Genomic DNA, 21,414 nt, shown 5'->3' with positions numbered 1-21,414 from the left:
TATGGCGATTCTATGTGCAATGTTGTAGACGTAGTACTGCGCACAAACAGACAGACAGACAGACAAACAGACAGACAAACCAACCAACCAACATACTTGCCGGAATATTTTCCGGCAAGTAACAAACGGACTCAAATGCAATACACTCTCCTCAGGCGTGGGTAATAAAGAGAGCGGGAGACAAGAGGGGGAGAGAGTGGGAAGCACACAAGCACAACAACAGTAGAGAACAGGGACGTCGGTACAGGGATGTCCCTTGGCATATCCTGTGCCTTCGATACGGTCTGGCACCCTGCTCTGCTTACCAAACTCTCATCCTATGGTATCCATGGAAATCTCCACGCATGGCTTGTGGACTTCCTCTCCGGTCGCAGTGAACCTGTGGCCCTGAATGGAATTGTCTCATCTGCCCTTCCTGTTCAGGCTGAGTTCCTCAAGGCAGTGTTCTGGGCCCTGTACTTTTTTTGGTATTCATCAATGATCTTTCCGACTCTCTGGAAAATCCTTTGTATCTCTTTGCTGATGACTCCACTCTCTGCTGCTCCATGTCTCAATCCTCAGTTCGGCAGGCAGCAGCCTCTTCACTCTCTGCAGACCTGGACAAAATCACAGACTGGTCAAACAAGTGGAACATGTCTTTCAATCCTGACAAATCCCACACTCTCACTATGTCTCTCCGAAATGACCGTCTGGAAAACCCTACCATCTACTTTCTCAACAATCCTCTGAAAGAAGTTCTGTCACTCAAGCTTTTGCGTCTCACTACCAGCCATGATCGTTCCTGGGAAAACCACATTTCCACGCTGGCCTCCAAAGCCAGTCGTCGACTGGGCATCCTCTGTTGTGCGAAGTCCTTTCTTGGCACATCTGAGCTCCTCAGCACAAACAAAGCTTTCATCCGCAGCTTCATGAATGATGGAATACTGCTCTCCCCTCTGGGCTGGTGCTCTTGCCTCACACCTAGCTCGGCTTCACGCTGTAGAAACCAAAGCTTTCAGGATCATTGGTATCTCGAGCGATGAAGCTGATTTTGAGGGCCTTTCACTCTCTCACCGCAGGCAGGTTGGTGGTCTTTCTGTCTTCTACCGACTCCTCTCTGGCCTAGCCCTCCCCCCAACCCCCTGGCTTTGTCGGTCCTGTGTCCCCGAAACATTCCTGCAGGATGCACAAGAACTGCCAGCAACCCTCTTCTGCTGAAACTGCCAAAATCAAAACTCTCTGCACACCTTCACTCTTTTTTTCCTGCCTCTGGAACAAACTCCCTCACTCTCTTCAATCCCACTCCTCCCTCCAGGTCTTTAAAACAGTTGTTTACCACCATCTCTTATCTTCCCCCATCCAAAACCTTGATCTTTTCTATCCCCGTTAATACACCCCAAATCCACCTCTTTCAATCTCCGACTTCATTCCTGAAATTCCTTGTAGTGTCAATTTGTTTTATACCATGTACCCCCCCCCCCCACCCCCACTCCCCCAGCCCTCTCCCTCCCACAGATCTCCCGATGTCCCTGTTGTCTACTGTTGTGCTTGTGTGCTTCCCTCTCTCTCCCTATGTTGTCTCCCCCTCACTTTATTGTTTTATGTGTCCGTTTATGTTTTTTGTGTTTGGTGTGCTAATGTGTGTTTAATGTGCGAGCTTTTACACGAGCCTCGATCTTGTATACAAAAAAAAAAAAATACCTATCATGGCATCAGCTATTGGGTGTTGAAAGGTGATCTGGTTGCCATAAACTGACTGTGACTGACTCAAAATGTTTATGCAATACCTTTCCTTTTTTTCTGTGAAAGTAATATATAATGTGATCACTTTAATTAATAACCAGGTGTTTTTCATCATGCTTCAAGATGTGGATTACCATTTGACAAACGGATATAAATAGTCGTTTTAACGAGTGGAAGCTATACTATGAAAATACATTTCATACATTGACAATCTAGCACATGATGTGACTGAAACTGTTTGACGTCTTATGACTAACGAGAGATTATGGAGGAAAATCACTTATTCTGGCTAAGGCCGATTGAGGCCAATTGATGATGATTGATGGATGATGAACGTGTGTGTGTGTGTGTGTGTGTGTGTGTGTGTGTGTGTGTGTGTGTGTGTGTGTGTGTGTAAGAGTGATCGGGATTCACCACGAGGGGACTTCTCGGGCTCCCTCCTCCCGACTACTGGTCCTAAGGCCACCGGTCGCGGAGTAAGTTGCAAATCAACCAGGAACGCCAATCAGACGGCCACATCTCCCAGGGTCCTCCGTCTGACACCGTTTACCTCGGGGTGACGTGGCCAACCAGATCGCACCCTCGGTTCGTACTCACCTTATCGTATCTAATCTGGGGCAGCTGGGCGAACTGCCGTGTACAGACCGGCTAATGCTTTAGAGCCAATTGGTTGGGGACGAATGTCCCTGCTATCACGATCGCACATTAGCCAAGTCAATAGGAAAATACACTAAACGGGCAAGTTGGAAGCAATTGTTTACCAAAATAATTCACATGAGTATTTACAAGCAAAAACAATGCAACAAATTTACACGGCAATTTACAATGGTCAAAAAGAAAGCAATTACAAGCACTATTATAATTTAAAAGCAGAAATCACAATAAAAGAAATCACACGGTCAATAATCACAACCTGAAAAGCTTAATTCCACTTAATGCTTAAACCCTTCTCCAATCACTTATTTACACATGAAACATGGGGCCAGCAGAATCACACTCTGAGGAAAGGTAGAGAGGAAGAAATAGAGGAGGGGGAGAATGAGTTCAGGAATTGGGTCAGAAAAACAAACAATAGGTTAGGCGGACGTCTCTCCATTACACACCCAACACATGTGTATTTACACTGAGTACTGCCGCTATACTATACATTGTTTAACCCCAAATAATCATTTCCACAACAATATTAAGAACAGAATTCGATATTTTATTTTCATTATTTTGGCTTCAATAGAAAATAACTGCCCAAGTGAATGCAATAGGGATGGTTGACTTCAGTTTTTACAATACAGTACTAGTCAGGTTCACGATGTTTTTTCGTTCAAAATTTTTGGAGATTAGCAAAACTATACATTTTTGGAATATTCAGAGCATGAGGAATCCAAAAATTAATGTTGGCATTTGCGTAGACACCTTTGCAAAAATGACACTCAGGACAGTGATGAAGATCTGTTACAGCATATTCCTGAACGGTATAGACCTAGTAGATCCTGTGTATAGGACTTGTAGTTCAATCTGATACTAACAAGGCTGCTTTCTTGCTTTATAAACCCATACCTATAACTTCAAAGGACTTGCAATATCATGTATTATGTAATACAGTTTATATATCACAAATATAAAGGCAATGGTTTTCAATTACCTTTGTTTGTTGCTTTTCTATAATCCTGAACACTATTTTGAGGCCTTTATTGGATTCCTTGACCCAGAAAACATAGGCTTAGCATATTTAATTAAGTTTCTAGGTTGACTAGAAGCCGAGATAGCGCAAAATATTGTTGTGGAAATGAGAATTGTGTTTTTTATTGTTGTAAAAATATCACCCTCCTTCCTCCAGTTGTTGTGTATAAAGGTCAAAGGGCGTCCCTTAGTTAGGTCATATACAATCACGTTAGCCAATCATAGATTTCCTCCTTGTTGGTAGTTATTTCCTTATTCTGTGTATTAGGTTAAGGCTTTGTCTTCCATTAATTAATACTCCATTGCACCGAATTCAAATAGAGTAGAATCCCTTTCATTCCCATTCCCAAAGCCTTTATTGCCAACTGCATTTGCCTCCATTGAGCACGCGGTCGGCTCGGAGAAGAAAGGCGTGTCTCCACCTCGTCATAGAGGGGAGGAGTGAGCCAGCCCTTGCTGACCAACCAAGCACAAGGGGTTTGGCTTGAGAGGGCGGAGGAAGAGCAATCTGGGAGGTTCGGGAAGGTTCAAGGGGGGGGGGGCTTATATAACCCGCGGGAGACGCCCCCACCAGAGATTAGTCCAGATGAGATGCGCAAGAGATGAGTCCAGATGAGCTACGGAGATGAGCACAGAGGATGAGCGCTTAAAAAGCACGCGACGCACCTGAGACGAGCTGCGTGATCCAGGAGAGGAGAGAGAGGGATGTCCCATGAGCTTTAAACCACCACAGCTTTGAGCTTCGACGGCAGTTTTCGACCGTGGCCGCGAAGGAACGGCGGCTGCTGAACGTGCCGATCGAGAAGGGGGCGGCGGCTGCTGAACGTGCCGATCGAGAAGGGGGCGGCGGCTGCTCACTCCCGGCCCGACCGTGCTCCGGTTCCAGTTGGACCTTCCCCTCCTTCCAGCCAATCGTTCCTGCCTTCATTCCCCATTCGTGTGAGTCTGTCTTTTGTTTGTTCTGTCCTGGGTTAAGTAAGACTGCATAGGTAAGCTAAGGTGCACTGTGTCCGCTTCTTCTTCTTCTGTTTTTATTTTATTATTTCTTCCTCCTCCTTGGTTGCTTTCAATTGTGTAAATAGTAAATAAATCATATTTGTATTTCTTACCCTTTGCCTTTCTTTCCTCTACATCCGTCGTTGTTGTCTTTTCCCTCATTGGACACCTGTGGCACGATTTTGGCCAACGTTTCAGGATCGGGTTAGTCTTGGTAACAGTTCGTGCTGCGGTTGCTAAACACCGCTTGGCAATCAAGTAACATCTGTCCGCAGTACGAACGGGGCTGTGCACCGGCCTTTCCGGAGGTCGCGGTGGTCGCGGTGCAGCTTCAGGGACCACGTCGGTCAGTCACAAACGAGGGGACTAATCCCCCCTCAAAGGGGAACCATAGGCCGACGTTGGGTTCCGCAACAATATGTATTTTATGGTGGCCATTTTGAAAATCCAAAATGGCGGCCATGCAGATGTCTATGCAAATGCCAACATTGATTTTCGGATTATCCATGCTCTGATGATTCCAAAAATGTACAGGTTTGCTAATTTCCCAAAATTTTGAACGAAATTATATTTGTTAACATAGTGAACCTGACTATACTGTACTTTAATTTACTTTCAAATTGCCTAGATTTAACAGTAAGAAAGCACTATAAAGCATGAGAGATATACTTTGTGTGAAAGTAGTATCTGGAAGAGAATCCCTGCTTTTGCTCTCTGTGACAAGGGATGCACACACACACACACACACACACACACACACACACACACACACACACACACACACACACACACACACACACACACACACACGAGGAGCGATATGCGAAGGTGGATATTTTGAGATTTGGTAGGTCTCCGTTCCATCTCCTGAATTCCACCCACGTGTGGAGATAGCCGGCAACAACAACTTATATGCAGACACACACACACACACACACACACACACACACACACACACACACACACACACACACACACACACACACACACACACACGTACGTCCATGCACACACTCATACATATACGTACACACACGATGGTGGATTTTTTGAGACTTGGGAGGGCTCCGTTCCACCTTCTGACACCCGCATGTGGAGTTAACAACCAATGACACACACTGAAAACCCCTGCTCAAATGCATCATATAATTTATTTATACGTTTCTAAATGTCTTTCCTCCCCGTACCTGCAGATGTTTTCACGGCAGAGGAAGCATGGGGGACTTATTGCCCGGCTTGCCACATATTTCATGCGAGGGGTCAGCATCTTCATGGTGTTCGTAGCTGGATCGGTTCCCTCGGTATGGCTGTGGAATGAACTTGCACAATGCCTAAATGAAGCGAAAAATTATGTGTTTTTATATTACCTTCCCGTGTTTATATTACCTTGCTAAAACATGGTTTATTTTGTGTAATAATTTTTTTCATATCAGAGACACGACAGAGCTACCAGAGGCAAGGGTAGTGGTACGGTATATAGCCAAGGATGAGTCAACTTTGTAGTAATTCACCACGTTTCTCCCCCTTGTACCCTCCCAAATAAATCTTCTGATTACTGGTCAAAGTAATCTGGTTTCTTCCGAAATTTGTTCTGAATCCATCCATAACTTTTTGAGATATCCTGCTCACAGACAAACAGATGAAAACACAACCTCCGTCCACCTACGTTGGCAGGGCTAATAAATAAATAAATAAATAACTTTTCTTTATTCCTGAAAATACATTGTTTTGTCGAAAGACGGTGGTTATAGACTAAAACTAAATGTATCTGACTTTTTCTTAAAAGGGGACTCTTAATTGTGAGATTAATTGGGTGTGTGTGTTAAGGTTTTGTTTATCATGTTAAAATGTGCATATTTCATTTGTCACTCATTTTTGGGGACTCAAATGGTTAGTGTCATGTTTTTTTGTTTTTTGTTTTTGTTTTTTTTTGTATACAAGATCGAGGCTCGTGTAAGAGCTAACATCAATCACAAAAAACAACAACGAACTGACACATAAAACATATGATAAAGGGAGTGGGAGACAAGATGGGGAGAGAGAGGGAAGCACACAAGTACAACAGCAGAGAACATGGACATCGGGAGATTTGTGGGAGGGAGGGGGCTTGGGAAGGCAGGGGCAGTATAAAACACATGGACATTGCTGGAACTTCAAGGAATGAAAAAAGTCGGTATTTCAAATAAAAAAATGTTAAAACCTGATTTGACAGTGAATCTGTTGATGTCACAGCCGACATATTTGCAGGGCTCTGGCACTGCACTACACCACCGATCATAGCAATGTTCTTGAAGAAACAAGTTCTGTGGCAAAAGTAAGAAACCGACGAGTTTGGCTTATCAGCAAAAAATATTGAGGAGATCAAAGCAATCGAGCCTCCTCCATCCACTGATGTATCTACCGAGCCCAAAGTGTTTGCATTTCTCCTGTGCAGCTTTATTTACTGGTTTTTACTTTCACCAATCCAAGCCACAAATGAAAACATAAAGCTAGATAAATGAAGTTTAAAAAACAAAACCACTTAACTGTAAGTGCACCAAGAACCACATGCCGCACCGGCTATTTCCGCAATGATCTTAAAACAACAAGTGGTGTCTGCCACAAACCCTACAGTGATGAGTAGGATCGATGTAGCAATAACCGGTGTGGCAGGTGGTTCCTGGAACCATAATGGCGAAGGTGTTGATGTTTGATTTCCAGCTTCAAGGAAGTGGAGACTGTTCACTCAGGCATTTGGGAGTGTGGTCCAACTGCACCGTGTTGATGACATAAACGTGTTCCTGCTGGTACTCCTTTCCCAGCCGAGCTGTCCCATAGAGGCCGATGATGTAATAATATTGCAACATTGACAATGCAACAATCAGCCATGACGTTGTAATGAAGGCTTCATGTGACTGTGCGTTTGACTCAACCTTGTAAACTTTCCAACAGGTATTTCTGTGACTGGTACGTCGTACCTCTTGGACCTAGTTATGACTAACTTTACCTCTAACGTCTGTTGTTCCTCCTCTTCAGTTCACCCTCAACCCCATCAATATTCATCATTTTTTCTACCACATTAACCCTTACGAAGCCCACTCATTCCTTTCCAGGTTATTGTTTCATCTCCCCCTTGCCTTCGTCCATCTTTCCGTTTATCTGTTCAATAGTTCCTTCATGCCTGGCTTTTTGTCCCCCGTCGCACCGCGGAGCGAAAGGGGGACTATGGTTTTCCCCTCCGCCCGTGTGTCCGTCCGTCCGTGCGTGCGTGTGTGCGTGTGTGCGGGCGTGCATGCGTGCGGGCGTGCGTAAGCGAAGGACCGCATTCGAATTTGGTGTGTGGGTGCAACCCACGTCAAAATCCAAGATGGCCGCCGCCATGTATGTCTGATGCCATGTATGTCTGAACCTTGTGAGCTGAATATCTTGAAAAATAAGCGAAGTACCAACTTCTAATCTGGTGTGTGGGTGTATCTACGCATAAGGGAGAACGCTATTGAAAATTAGGTCGCCACGTCAAAATCCAAGATGGCCGCCTTGCGTCTTCCACTTTGTCAACTCGCATCACTTCACCGACGGGGGACCTAGGCGCAACGCTTGTTCCTTTCAGCCGCTTGGTTGAGCTTGTATCCATCATTCTTTTCCTTGCCCATTCTTCCACCAAATATTCCTCTATCCCACTGTCGGCGTGCTTCCCCACTTTCCATTGTGCTTGTTCTGTTATTACCCTCACCAGAGGAGAGGGTATTGCATTTGAGTCTGTCTGTCTGTTTGTTTGTCTGTTTGTTTGTCTGTTTGTTTGTCTGTTTGTTTGTTTGTCTGTTTGCTTGTCTGTTTGCTTGTCTGTTTGTTTGTCTGTTTGTATGTTTGTCCACACAGAATAAATAAGATTTTCTCTGCAACCGTTGGTCCGATTGACAGGAAATTTTCACCATAGGTGCAACTCCACCTGTAGATTTTTTAAATGATAATTATGACGTCGAAGGTCACGTGGTTCGGCCGCCATCTTGGAAAAACCGAAAAACTTTGCACCTTTATATCTCGGAAAGCGCTGAATAGAAAAAATTGAGACATGGCTCATTGTAAAGAACCCTCCATGGGGAATAAAATATGTTAATGATAATGTCATAGGTGCCTCCATTATGACGTCATAATTCGACAAGTACAAAACTTCATCCGATCAAGATGAAATTTATTGAGCACCATGTCGGCACAAACTGGTGGAGGAAAAAAATTAATGATGACGTCATCGGTCACGTGGTTCTGTCGCCATCTTGGAAAAACGGAAAAAACTTGCACCTCGATATCTCCGAAAGTGCTGAATAGAAAAAATTGAGACATGGCTCGTTGTAAAGAACCCTCCATGGGGAATAAAATATGTTAATGATGATGTCATAGGTGCCTCGATTATGACGTCATAATTCGACAAGTACAAAACTTCATCCGATCAAGATGAAATTTCTTGAGCACCATGTCGGCCTAAACTGGTGGAGAAAAAAAAATCATGATGACGTCATCGGTCACGTGGTTCGGTCGCCATCTTGGAAAAACCGAAAAACTTTGCACCTCTATATCTCCAAAAGTGCTGAATGGAAAAAATTGAGACGTGGCTCATTGTAAAGAACTCTCCACGGGGAATAAAATATGTTAATGATGATGTCATAGGTGCCTCCAGTATGACGTCATAATTCGACAAGTACAAAACTTCATCCGATCAAGATGAAATTTCTTGAGCATAATCTAGGAATAAATTAGTTTTGGAAAAAAAAGAATGATGACGTCATCGGTCACGTGGTTCGGCTGCCATATTTGTTTTAACACACAAGCCTTAAAAACCACTGAAAATACATCCTGGCGAGGGTTTGCAATCTCTGGTTGCTCTTTCTTGTTTTCTGTTGTGTTCTAGTTGTTCCATAGCCTTGACTTTGAATACAAAAATAATACCGTCATCATTGGAGGGCTGCTGTCTCGGCTGGGACCCCAGCATCGCATATGTCTCTCCTGGAATGTGTCTTGAAGATAATTAATCAGAATTAGGAATCTTAAACTGTTTAGGAGCCCGATGTGCCACAATCTTAGGAGTGTGAAGTCTCCGGCTGTTCAAAGAGAAAGTAGAAATAATGCCCCGATCGAAGGACGCAAGTTCGGATAACGCTGCCACCATGCCAACATGAAGAAGAATCAGTCTGGAACACCAATGAGGTTTGGTAGCACAACCCAAGTTTATTCAAGAAGCGGTATGCACACTACTAAGCAAATCGCAAACGCGGAAGCAGGAAAAACACAATGTCAACAGTGACACATAGGTGCAGTCAACCCAACTATCATATATAGTGGTGCTGCATATTAAACAGGAAATGGAATTGGGGAAAGTAAGCTGCTGTTTGAAACCGTTGTTGTTTTATCCCTTTTGTTTCCGGGTTAATCTTAATCGCATTGGTTGTCGGTTTTTCATTCTCTATTCTTCGAAAAGTTTTTCAAAAATGGAATTGCTGGTTTAGCCATGGATGTCTGATTTATAACAGTGTAAGCCTCATGGAGGAGCTTGAAAATGTATCACATGCAGGACAAAGACATTTGTAGACATAAGTGCACTTTTACATTAATTACAAGGACATTCATAGACAACGAACAAATACAAATAAAAATGGCATTTGAACCTGGGTTCTGCACATCATTAGTCGGGGTTCAGATAGGAACACTAACAGGTTAACCCCAGATAAGATATAACTTTATAATTGATAGGTTTGGGTTTTGAAGGTTATAGTAAACTGCAATTGTGTGAGGGTGTAATATGGTGAATTGCCATCTGTCTCCAGGCTCTCTCTCTCTACTGGGTGACATCAAGTATTTGGAGCTTGCTTCAGAACCTGGTGCTGCGTTCTTCCAGGTTACGTGCTGTAATGCGTCTCAGTCCTATTCGCAGCCGTTCACTCTCAAAATAGCAGAAAACGATGCAACAGAAAAGCCATCGGGATATGTAAATGAGATTTGGGAATAAGGTATTGTCATAATAATAAATTATGGAATATTGATTGCTGGTTTGAATCATCGTTATGCTGGACATTTGCCTACCTTCCATTTGTTGTTTAGTTAGAGAATGGAGGATACCAGGTGAGCAAAATACGGAGTTTGTAGAAGGGAGGTGGTGGGGAGGAGCAAGGGATAATTATTAATTGTGAGATTGGTTGCCATATGCTGACCCTTGGTCAGCATATGGCCAAGGGTCTGCATATGGTCAGCATATGCCATATGGTCAGCATATCCCTTGGGGAGTTGATGACATATGGCAAATTTCAATTTTTTTCATTGAGCGGTTTCAGAAAAAATGTCCAAATTTTTTCCTTTAATCCAATATGACTGCCATACCATGTGACCGATGACGTCAGAGTTAGCAATAAAATGTTCAACATGTGGAGTCCGTTCTATGTTTAACGTTTTGCATCGATCAGACAAGCGGTTGCAGAGGAAAACATTTTTAAAGCAAAAATATATGGACACACACACACGCACACACACACACAGACAAATACACAGACACACACACAGACACACACACTAACACACACACACACACACAGACACACATACACATACACAGACACACATACAAAGACACACACACACACACACACACACACACAGACACCCAGACACACACACACAGACACACGGACACAAACACAGGAAGGGGCATTGCAATAGTGTTGCATCCCCTTTGGGGTGAGTTAAACGAGAACGGTATTTGGTAGAGAGCATACCTACCTCCACCAGGGCTGAACAGTTCATGTTTTGTATCCCACTGGTAGGCCTGATTTGCATCTGGACCTGAACCAAAATCTAATCGTCTTGTTCTTGTCACTTACCCAACTCATCCACCGAGTTTCATCCGAATCCAACCTCAACTCTTTGAAATATCGTGCTCACAGACGGACTGAATACTGAAGCTGTACCCACCTCAGTTGGTGAAGGTAACCATCTGCAAGATATCTGCGTGTATTGAATCCCAGTTAATATTATTCAGTGTCTCCGGCAATTTCCATCACAGTGAGCTGGCATGTATATTTACTTGAATGCATTATAGCCTGAAATGCATTGGTTTGTATTGTAAATGGGATCGTTCGGTTTGTAAATGGACATGTTGAAAAATATTTTTTATTCCACCACGGCTGGAACAGCGAATGTTCCTGAGATTGTTTTTTTTTGTGGTTTGATTATTCCTACTTATTTTATTTTCAATCTACTACCATAAACTACTGTTATTGTGCTGCTTGTATTGTGTTACGGATTCGTCACTTCCGTTGTTGTGGTTTTCATCCACTGTAAACATTTTTGATTCCATGTACTATTATTGTTGTCGTTTAAGGGAAAATGGAGATTACTATTTTCAAAAGGTAAAAAAGTTAATGTTTTAAATGAAACCGGAACCGGACGACGACGAAGAGGAAGAGGAGGAAGAGAAGGCGGAGCGAGTGAGTCGGACAAGAAGCCGAGCTGCTTCGAGGTCTGGAGCGAACGTTGACGAACGAGGGTCACGAGTGAACTTCAGGTTTCCCGGGAAAGGGATTCCTGCGACAGAGTTGTTATCGCTGTGATAGATCCACCTGCGTATCAGGTTTTGCAGTTGATTCCGACGAGAATCATCGGAGTGCCGTTACGCCACGAGAACGGGCTGTCGGCCATTTTACCTCGCGCAGGATTTGCGCTTCGCTCAAGATTTTTCATCTCGCTTCAGCCATTTTCACCGCATTCAGACGTTAATCTGGTGTGTGTGTGCAACGTGGCTTTTGAGTGGGAAATCTGCGGTTCGCCGAGTGGGAGCCGTGGAACGTCCACACCCGAGGGTGTGATTTCCCAGTCACCTTGAGAGCACCTTTGCGCAGCTTTGGCAGCGTGACTGTGACTGTCATCCGAACGGGATTCTGGTCTCGATTAGACATCGTTCTGGCGATCACTGGAGCGGATCTACTTTGGCTTGATGCCGGAATAGAGACGTTGGGAATGTTCTTCTTTACGCTCACTTGGAGCACAGTGAGTTATATTGTACGAACCTGATGATGTCTGTACGGCAGATCATAGGAAATATATATTGGTTGTACAATTGATTACTATTGTTGTTGTTCTGTTATTCTTGTGTGATCTTAATACAATACTTGTTTGTTGGTAACAATTGGTGTGGTTTCACCATTGATCTTTGACATACAGAATAACACATCTTTCTGCCGTGACTCCTCTCGGGGCTCGGAGGTACACTGTGACCGGGGTTTGGGGAGGAGCACGTAACAATTGGTAGTTTCAAAACGACCCTTTCACTCAGCAGTCTGGCTTCATCAAAAGTGCAATAACTTCTGTGTAAGTTAGTACAAGCCAAGAATACTGTACATGCCTTTGTTTTGAGGTAAAAGGTGGCCGCTATGAAGAAAGTACAGCTGAAGTGTCCAGCATGGTTGACTCTTTCATTTTAATAGATTCTGTGCGATATTATCGCACTGATGATGAGCTGTACGTGAAATTGTCTTTTACAGAGAATCGGTGCTGCTGAGGCAGATTCTTTGTAAGGGGTATACTGGGTGGTTTGGTGAGAAGAGGTGGGGTTTGGTGAGAAGCTGGTGAGAAGAGGATTCTTCGCAAAGAACACCATGGGATATTTAACGTCCACCAACGAATATGTTAGCAGATGCGACGCCCAGTTTAACGTCCATCCCAGGGAAGGCAGACATTGATGAATCGAACCCAAGGTAGACAGCCTAGAGGTGAGTGTGTTTACCTCTCGGCTACTTTACCAGTTTGCTGTTTACTCCAAGAGCATGGAAATAAAAGCGATGGCAGGAATGGGATTGAATAATGAGGAATAAATGTCAATTCAGGTACAACTATGCGATTCCGAAGTTTAATTGATCTGTCATTGCCGAACATTCTCGGGAGCATTATTTGGCAGGAGTTTGATTTGCTTAGAAGTGTGATTTGGGAAGGTTAATGAGGGTAGAAAAGATGAGTGTGAATGGGGGATGACCAGAGGTGCTGGTGAACTGTCGCGTTTAAGCCCTCAAACGAAGAATGGGTTGAACCCATTGAGCAAGTTGATTCCACAGGTGAGAGAAAAGAAGAAGGAATGAGTGGAGGTGAGCAGTGGGCCTGGATTTTTGGAGTTTCATCATAAGACTGTGTGTACCCTGCAAGAATAGGGCAGAGGATGCAAAACCAGAAAGGAGGAAGTATAAGACAGGCCACCCACCTGTCTGTAGTGTGAGAGTAATGAGTAGTACACAGGTAGTGAGAAATGGAGTTCTTGATGTAACCCGCAACTCCACCACTGGGACTTGGTTCAGGCTTGTCAAACCAGAAGACATTATCCAGGTAGAGGCACTGATGAATCATGGGTATCCTATGGGAGGACAGATTCTGTTCAGCAGATGCCAGGTTTAGTAATGGGGGTGCAGAGAGTGTGTGGGAGGGGGTAGGGTATGGGGGCTTTGCAGAGGCGGGGACAGAATTGGGGGCATGGGTGGGTGTGGACCGGTGGAGGGACCCGGGCGTGACGTGGATGATGTGAAGGAGTCTACCTCTGTAATCCAGGGCATGCAACGAAGAGACAGCAACGAGCACACGATATGAACAGCAATTATCACAAATTGATCAGTAACAGTTTCCTTACCTTTAGAAACAAGTCATTTGGAGAAGAGAACAAGAGCTGCTACTATCGGTAACTGAAAGAAGTTTATGACATTCACCTGTGTTCCCATTGGCCAGATATCCATGTAGCATGTGGAGGAGGTTGAACCCAACAATTATTTTGTTATTTGCTGGTATTAATGATCCAATTATTTTGTTATTTGCTGGTATTAATGATCCAATTATTTTGTTATTTGCTGGTATTTATGATCCAATTATTTTGTTATTTGCTGGTATTAATGATCCAATTATTTTGTTATTTGCTGGTATTAATGATCCAACTATTTTGTTATTTGCTGGTATTAATGATCCAATTATTTTGTTATTTGCTGGTATTAATGATCCAACTATTTTGTTATTTGCTGGTATTTATGATCCAATTATTTTGTTATTTGCTGGTATTAATGATCCAATTATTTTGTTATTTGCTGGTATTAATGATCCAATTATTTTGTTATTTGCTGGTATTAATGATCCAATTATTTTGTTATTTGCTGGTATTTATGATCCAATTATTTTGTTATTTGCTGGTATTTATGATCCAATTATTTTGTTATTTGCTGGTATTAATGATCCAATTATTTTGTAATTTGCTGGTATTAATGATCCAATTATTTTGTTATTTGCTGGTATTAATGATCCAATTATTTTGTTATTTGCTGGTATTAATCCAATTATTTTGTTATTTGCTGGTATTAATGATCCAACTATTTTGTTATTTGCTGGTATTAATGATCCAACTATTTTGTTATTTGCTGGTATTAATGATCCAATTATTTTGTTATTTGCTGGTATTTATGATCCAATTATTTTGTTATTTGCTGGTATTTATGATCCAATTATTTTGTTATTTGCTGGTATTAATCCAATTATTTTGTTATTTGCTGGTATTTATGATCCAATTATTTTGTTATTTGCTGGTATTAATCCAATTATTTTGTTATTTGCTGGTATTAATGATCCAACTATTTTGTTATTTGCTGGTATTAATGATCCAACTATTTTGTTATTTGCTGGTATTAATGATCCAATTATTTTGTTATTTGCTGGTATTTATGATCCAATTATTTTGTTATTTGCTGGTATTTATGATCCAATTATTTTGTTATTTGCTGGTATTAATCCAATTATTTTGTTATTTGCTGGTATTTATGATCCAATTATTTTGTTATTTGCTGGTATTAATCCAATTATTTTGTTATTTGCTGGTATTAATGATCCAATTATTTTGTTATTTGCTGGTATTAATGATCCAACTATTTTGTTATTGGCTGGTATTAATGATCCAATTATTTTGTTATTTGCTGGTATTTATGATCCAATTATTTTGTTATTTGCTGGTATTAATGATCCAATTATTTTGTTATTTGCTGGTATTAATGATCCAACTATTTTGTTATTTGCTGGTATTAATGATCCAACTATTTTGTTATTTGCTGGTATTAATGATCCAATTATTTTGTTATTTGCTGGTATTTATGATCCAACTATTTTGTTATTGGCTGGTATTAATGATCCAATTATTTTGTTATTTGCTGGTATTTATGATCCAATTATTTTGTTATTTGCTGGTATTAATGATCCAATTATTTTGTTATTTGCTGGTATTTATGATCCAATTATTTTGTTATTTGCTGGTATTAATGATCCAACTATTTTGTTATTTGCTGGTATTAATGATCCAATTATTTTGTTATTTGCTGGTATTTATGATCCAATTATTTTGTTATTTGCTGGTATTAATGATCCAATTATTTTGTTATTTGCTGGTATTTATGATCCAATTATTTTGTTATTTGCTGGTATTAATGATCCAATTATTTTGTTATTTGCTGGTATTAATGATCCAATTATTTTGTTATTTGCTGGTATTAATGATCCAATTATTTTGTTATTTGCTGGTATTAATGATCCAATTATTTTGTTATTTGCTGGTATTTATGATCCAATTATTTTGTTATTTGCTGGTATTAATGATCCAATTATTTTGTTATTTGCTGATATTAATGATCCAATTATTTTGTTATTTGCTGGTATTAATGATCCAATTAATGTTTTTACTTGTGCACCCAAAGTTACTACTCACTAATTTTTTTTGTTATTGTATCAAGTGAATATAAACACTTTAGTAGGACCTTTTATTACCTCTGGTACTGAAGTTGGATGGAGGTTATGTTTTCACCGTTGTCTGATTGGTATTTGCAAAATCGAATATTTTTCAAGTATATTGGTTGGTCTTGTGTGTTATTATCTCCGCCACCAAAGTTGGATGGAGGTTATGTTTTCACCCTTGTCTGTCTGTCTCTGTTTATTTGTCCATTTGTTTGTGAACAAAATATCTCAAAAAGTTGTGGACGGATTTGCACGAAACTTGGTGGAGAGGCTGGATGTCCGATAAGGACGATTCGATTCGATTTTGGTGAAGATCTGAATACGATTCGGATATGAGAATTTTTTTTTTTTTAAAGTGATTCTTCACCATTGGGAGAAAGGGCCAAAAACGATACATAGCAGGATATCTCAAAAAGTTGTGGATGGATTTGGACGAAACTTATTGGACAGGTTGTGTGTGTGACACTGTGACAAGGAAGAATGGATTCAATTTTGGTGAAGATCTGGATCCGGATCCAGCTAGTAGAATTTTAAAAGTGATTCTTCACCATTGAGTGATATGGCCAACCAGGTGGAGGTATATGCTCTGTTCTGAGTGCCATTCTCGTTCTGTCTGTTTGTGTGTCAGTCGCCTACAGGTCACAATTTTAAACCCATCTTTACGAAACTTCAAATGGTAGCTTTTATCATGAGGAAAATTTTGTCTATTGATTTTGAAGTCAAAAGGTCAACATAGGCCAAAGGTCAACAATTTCGGTGGGATTTCTAAAATCCGGCACTCGGTGGAGCGCATACCTACGCCAAGGTGAACAGTTTACCTTTTGTATCCCACTGATAGGCCGGATCTGGATCAGGACTTGAACCAAAATATAAATGGCTTCTTCGTGTCACAATTTTTTTTTTTTTATTCTTCTATCCGGATGCAGATTCGGATCTTCACCAAAATCGAATAGATTCGTCCTTGTCACACACCCAACCTATTTTGAGATATTGTATCGTTTTTGGCCCTATCTCTCAGTGGTGAAGATCACTTAAAAATTCTAGTATCCTAATCCGGATTAGGATCTTCACCAAAATGGAAACATGTCGTCCTTGTCACACACCCAACCTCTCCACTAAATTTCGTCCAAATCCGTCCGCAAATTTTTGAGATATCTTGTTCACAAACAGACAGACAGGACATTGATGAATCAATTACCCTGCCTGTGAAACACCAGGATGACAGATTATAGCTGGGTCGGGATTGGAACCCAGGCTGGACCCCGCCGCATACTCGAGGAGCTGACTTGGGTGATGTCGGATTCTACAGCATGATCCCAATGAACAAGTTGAGTCCAATTGAACCAGACCTACCCAATTAGATGGTCAAGTTATCTCAGCATCTCAAATGTTATATTCCACAGTTCAGTACGGGGGCACCCTCATCTATTTTAAAACCAACTGTCTTCAAATGGTAGAGAGGGTTGTGAAAAAGTTATTACCCAAAGCAAGATGGTGGAGATTATAAATTATACATATTTTAAGCATTTATTTCAGGATAAACAACATTCAGGGGTGGTTATGAATTGGTACTTGGCTTTATTCTGCTATGTATGAAGATACCATGGAATATCAAATGACCCAAACGCAGATGGGTTATCCTGCTTTTCCCATCCCCATTTCGAAAGATGGTGCTCTGAGATGAAGCACCCCCCTCGTAGCACTGCAGAAAGACAGCAGTTTTTAAACAGATTCAGCAAATCCAGAACCAGGTATTTCAAAGTGTACGATCTTTCCTTCTCTCAGCCTACTTCCATGGAAGTCTCCCATTGTATCCCAAGTATGACCTGAACTTTGCGTTGTTTCTGAAATTGGATCAGGTGCAATAAAGTAAATGATTTCGCACCTTTCCCATCTCCTCCAAACACCTTGTTCTTCTATTACTACTGCTTATTATCTAACGGTTTAACGTACCGCAGGCCGGTTGGTGGTCTTTCTGTCTTCTACCGACTCCTCCCCGGCCTTGCTCCCCCAGCTCTGTCTGTGTTGTCCAGCCAAATATTCCTACAGGTCACACAAGAGCTGCCTGCAACCCTCTTATGCTTAAACTGCCAAAATCAAGACTCTCTGCTCACCTTCACGCCTTCATTTCTCTTTTCTCCCGCCTCTGGAACAAACTCCCTCACTCTCTTCAATCCCACTCCTCCCTCCAGGTCTTTAAAACAGCTGTGCACCACCATCTCTTATCTTCCCCCATCCAAAACCTTGATCTTTTCTACCCCCGCTAATTTCACCCCAGATCCACTTTTTTGAAATTCCGACATCTTTCCTGAAAGTCCGAACGGTGTGCATGTGTTTTATACTTCTCCCACCCCCACCCCTTCCAGTGCCTCCTCCCCCCAAGCCCTCTCCCTCCCACAGATCTCCCGATGTCCCTGCTCTCAAATGTTGTACTTGTGTGCTTCCCTCTCTCTCTCCCCATCTTGTCTGCCGCTCCCGTTATCTTTTGTTTTATGTGTCAGTTTGTCTTTTTGTGATTAATGTTAGCTCTTACACGAGCCTCGATCTTGTATACAAAAAAATATAAATAAAAAAATACAAAAAAAAAACGGTTGCAATTATTCCTACCTCGAAGGTTTTTTTTGTTCCCAAGTCTTTCATGAACCGCACGGTCAGGCTTGATGTTCTATTGGAGCTGAATTGGGCAGGAATTTGTAATTCGCTTCATTGGACCTCATCTGGGCAGGAATTTGTAATTTTGCTCGATTGGAGCTGATTTGGGAAGGAATTTTCAATTAAGCTGGATTGGGGCTGATTTGGGCAGGTATTTGTAATTTTGCTCGATCGGAGCTCATCGGGGCAGGAATTTGCAATTTCGCTGGTTTGGAGATGATTGTAGGAATCTGCAATTTTGCTCAGTCGGAGCTGATTTGGGCCGGAATTTTCAATTGTGCTGGATTGGAGCCGGTTTGGGCAGGAATTTACAATCCCGCTGGATTGGAGCTGATTGGGGCAGGAATTCGCAAAGTTGCTCGATCAGAGATGATTTGGGCAAGCATTTGCAATTTTGCTCAGTTGGGGCTGATTTGGGTGGGAATTTTCAATTTCATTGGATTGGTGCTGATTTGGACAGGAATCTTCAATTTTGCTGGATTGGAGCTGATTTGGCAGGAATTTGTAATATTGCTGGATTGGAGCTGATTTGGGCAGGAATTGCAATTTCGTTAGATTGGAGCTGATTTGGGAAGGAATTTGAAATTTCCTTGGATTGGAGCTGATTTGGGAAGGAATTTTCAATTAAGCTGGATTGGGGCTGATTTGGGCAGGTATTTGCAAATTCGCTGGTTTGGAGCTGGTTTGGGCAGGTATTTGCAATATTTCTCATTTGGAGCTGATTTGGGCCTGAATTTGAAAATTCGCTGTATTGAAGCCGATTTGGGCAGGAATTTGTAATTTTGCTCGATCGGAGCTCATCTGGGCAGGAATTTGCAATTTCGCTTGTTTGGAACTGATTTGGGCAGGGATCTGCAATTTTGCTCAGTTGGAGCTGATTTGGGCCGGAATTTTCAATTCTGCTGGATTGTAGCCGATTTGGGCAGGAATTTTCAATTCCGCTGGATTGGAGCTGATTTGGACAGGAATTTTCAATTCCGCTGGATTTGATCTGGTTGGGGCAGGAATTTGCAATTCTGCGATCAGAGATTATTTAGGCAGGAATTTGCAATTTTGCTCAGTTGGAGCTGATTTGGGCAGGAATTTCCAATTACATTGGATTGGTGCTGATTTGGGCAGGAATTTTCAATTCTGCAGGATTGGAGCTGATTGGGGCAGGAATTTGCAATTTTGCTCGATCAGAGATGATTTAGGCAGGAATTTGAAATTTTGCTCAGTTGGAGCCGATTTGGGCAGGAATTTCCAATTTCATTGGATTGGTGCTGATTTGGGCAGGAATTTACAATTCCGCTGGATTGGAGCTGATTGGGGCAGGAATTTGCAATTCTGCTCGATCAGAGATGATTTAGGCAGGAATTTGAAATTTTGCTCAGTTGGAGCTGATTTGGGCAGGAATTTGCAATTTCACTGGATTGGCACTGATTTGGGCAGGAATTTGCAATTTCACTGGATTGGCGCTGATTTGGGCAGGAATTTGCAATTTCACTGGATTGGCGCTGATTTGGGCAGGAATTTGCAATTTCACTGGATTGGCACTGATTTGGGCAGGAATTTGCAATTTCACTGGATTGGAGCCGATTTGGCAGGAATTTGTAATTTTTGAGGATACCAACGAAGACATCGTGGGATAACTCATGCTGATGAATTAAAGAGAAGATGACGTTTGGGGTGTTAATACTTCGTTGGAACAAGAGTATAAACTAAACGATCCTACACCTGTCCACCGACGCAGATCGACAGTAGCTTTCTCGAGCAGGGCGAGTTCTTCGTTCGATAATGAAGTCCTGTCGGTAATGGAACCCAGACCAGAAAACTCAAACACAAGTGCACGAGTGCAAATGCATTCATGGGATCTCTCGACACCTTAATTTGTTTTTTAAATATCAAATCAGCAACCATGTCTATCAGATTAGAGGAGATAAGCAACACACGTGATTCCAACTTCCAAGTTAAATCAAACTTTGGCTGTTTTGTGCTTGATGACGTTTTGGGTGACTCCTCGATACCTGTGACGAGCAAATCATTTAATCGCACGAAGAAAGGATGCTGGGATCATTATTATTCTGCATTGATGGTACATTAATAATGTATGTTTGTAATAATAATACGATCGTGGCCCACACGAAAGGAACCCTACTTCCTAGCCAATCGAGGGACGTTGGTGTCGGCAAGGTGGCTGAAAGGCGCCGCCTCTGAACGGCCGTGGGAATTTCAACACGACGATTGAAGTACAACAGCTAAATAGTCACAAGCTCTGCACATGATGATGATATAAGGAGTCTTCAGTCACTACCTGATGTCGAAATGCAAGATAGCCGTCCCCAAAACAGATAAGCTCAAGGTCAAAGCTTCCAACAACATAAAACCTTATTTTAAACCTTGTAAAGTATTCATGCAAACATGACGTATAAAAATAAACACAACGTAAGAGTAAACAGAACGACAACCGAACAAAGAAGTTAAAATTGATAAGCGGAAATGACGCCAAACAACACCACATCCGCCGGAAGTAGAAATAGCGTTGCATCAAACAGGACGTCCTTGAACGTCCTCTGAGATTAAATGTAAAAATGACAATATGAAATTATGAATTGGAGTGTAGTT

General features: G+C 41.9%; 1 protein-coding gene and 1 long non-coding RNA gene across 3 annotated transcripts in view; one reads left to right on the top strand and one right to left on the bottom strand.

The window, feature by feature from the left end:
* COX18 (cytochrome c oxidase assembly factor COX18) overlaps positions 1-10,792 on the top strand; it is a 33,188-nt gene extending 22,396 nt beyond the window's left edge. For both annotated transcript variants that reach the window (XM_068113874.2, XM_068113873.2), the window contains exons 5-6: positions 5,589-5,696; positions 10,194-10,792. In XM_068113874.2, the coding sequence (XP_067969975.1) occupies positions 5,589-5,696; positions 10,194-10,319 (234 nt within the window). In that variant the 3' untranslated portion in view covers positions 10,320-10,792. The remainder of the gene's footprint in view (positions 1-5,588; positions 5,697-10,193) is intronic.
* Positions 1,851-21,119, bottom strand: LOC137425437 (uncharacterized). Its single transcript, XR_010984121.2, has 4 exons — positions 21,104-21,119; positions 6,596-6,698; positions 5,583-5,726; positions 1,851-2,720 (listed from the first exon to the last, which is right to left on the bottom strand). It is a non-coding gene; the product is annotated as an uncharacterized LOC137425437 (long non-coding RNA).
* Between the last annotated feature and the right edge of the window lie 295 nt (positions 21,120-21,414).

The sequence above is a fragment of the Myxine glutinosa genome, chromosome 4 (genome assembly GCF_964187855.1).
Source record: "Myxine glutinosa chromosome 4, kmMyxGlut1.1, whole genome shotgun sequence".
In the NCBI taxonomy this organism is placed as follows: domain Eukaryota; kingdom Metazoa; phylum Chordata; class Myxini; order Myxiniformes; family Myxinidae; genus Myxine; species Myxine glutinosa.
This window is presented reverse-complemented; position numbering and strand designations above follow the sequence as displayed.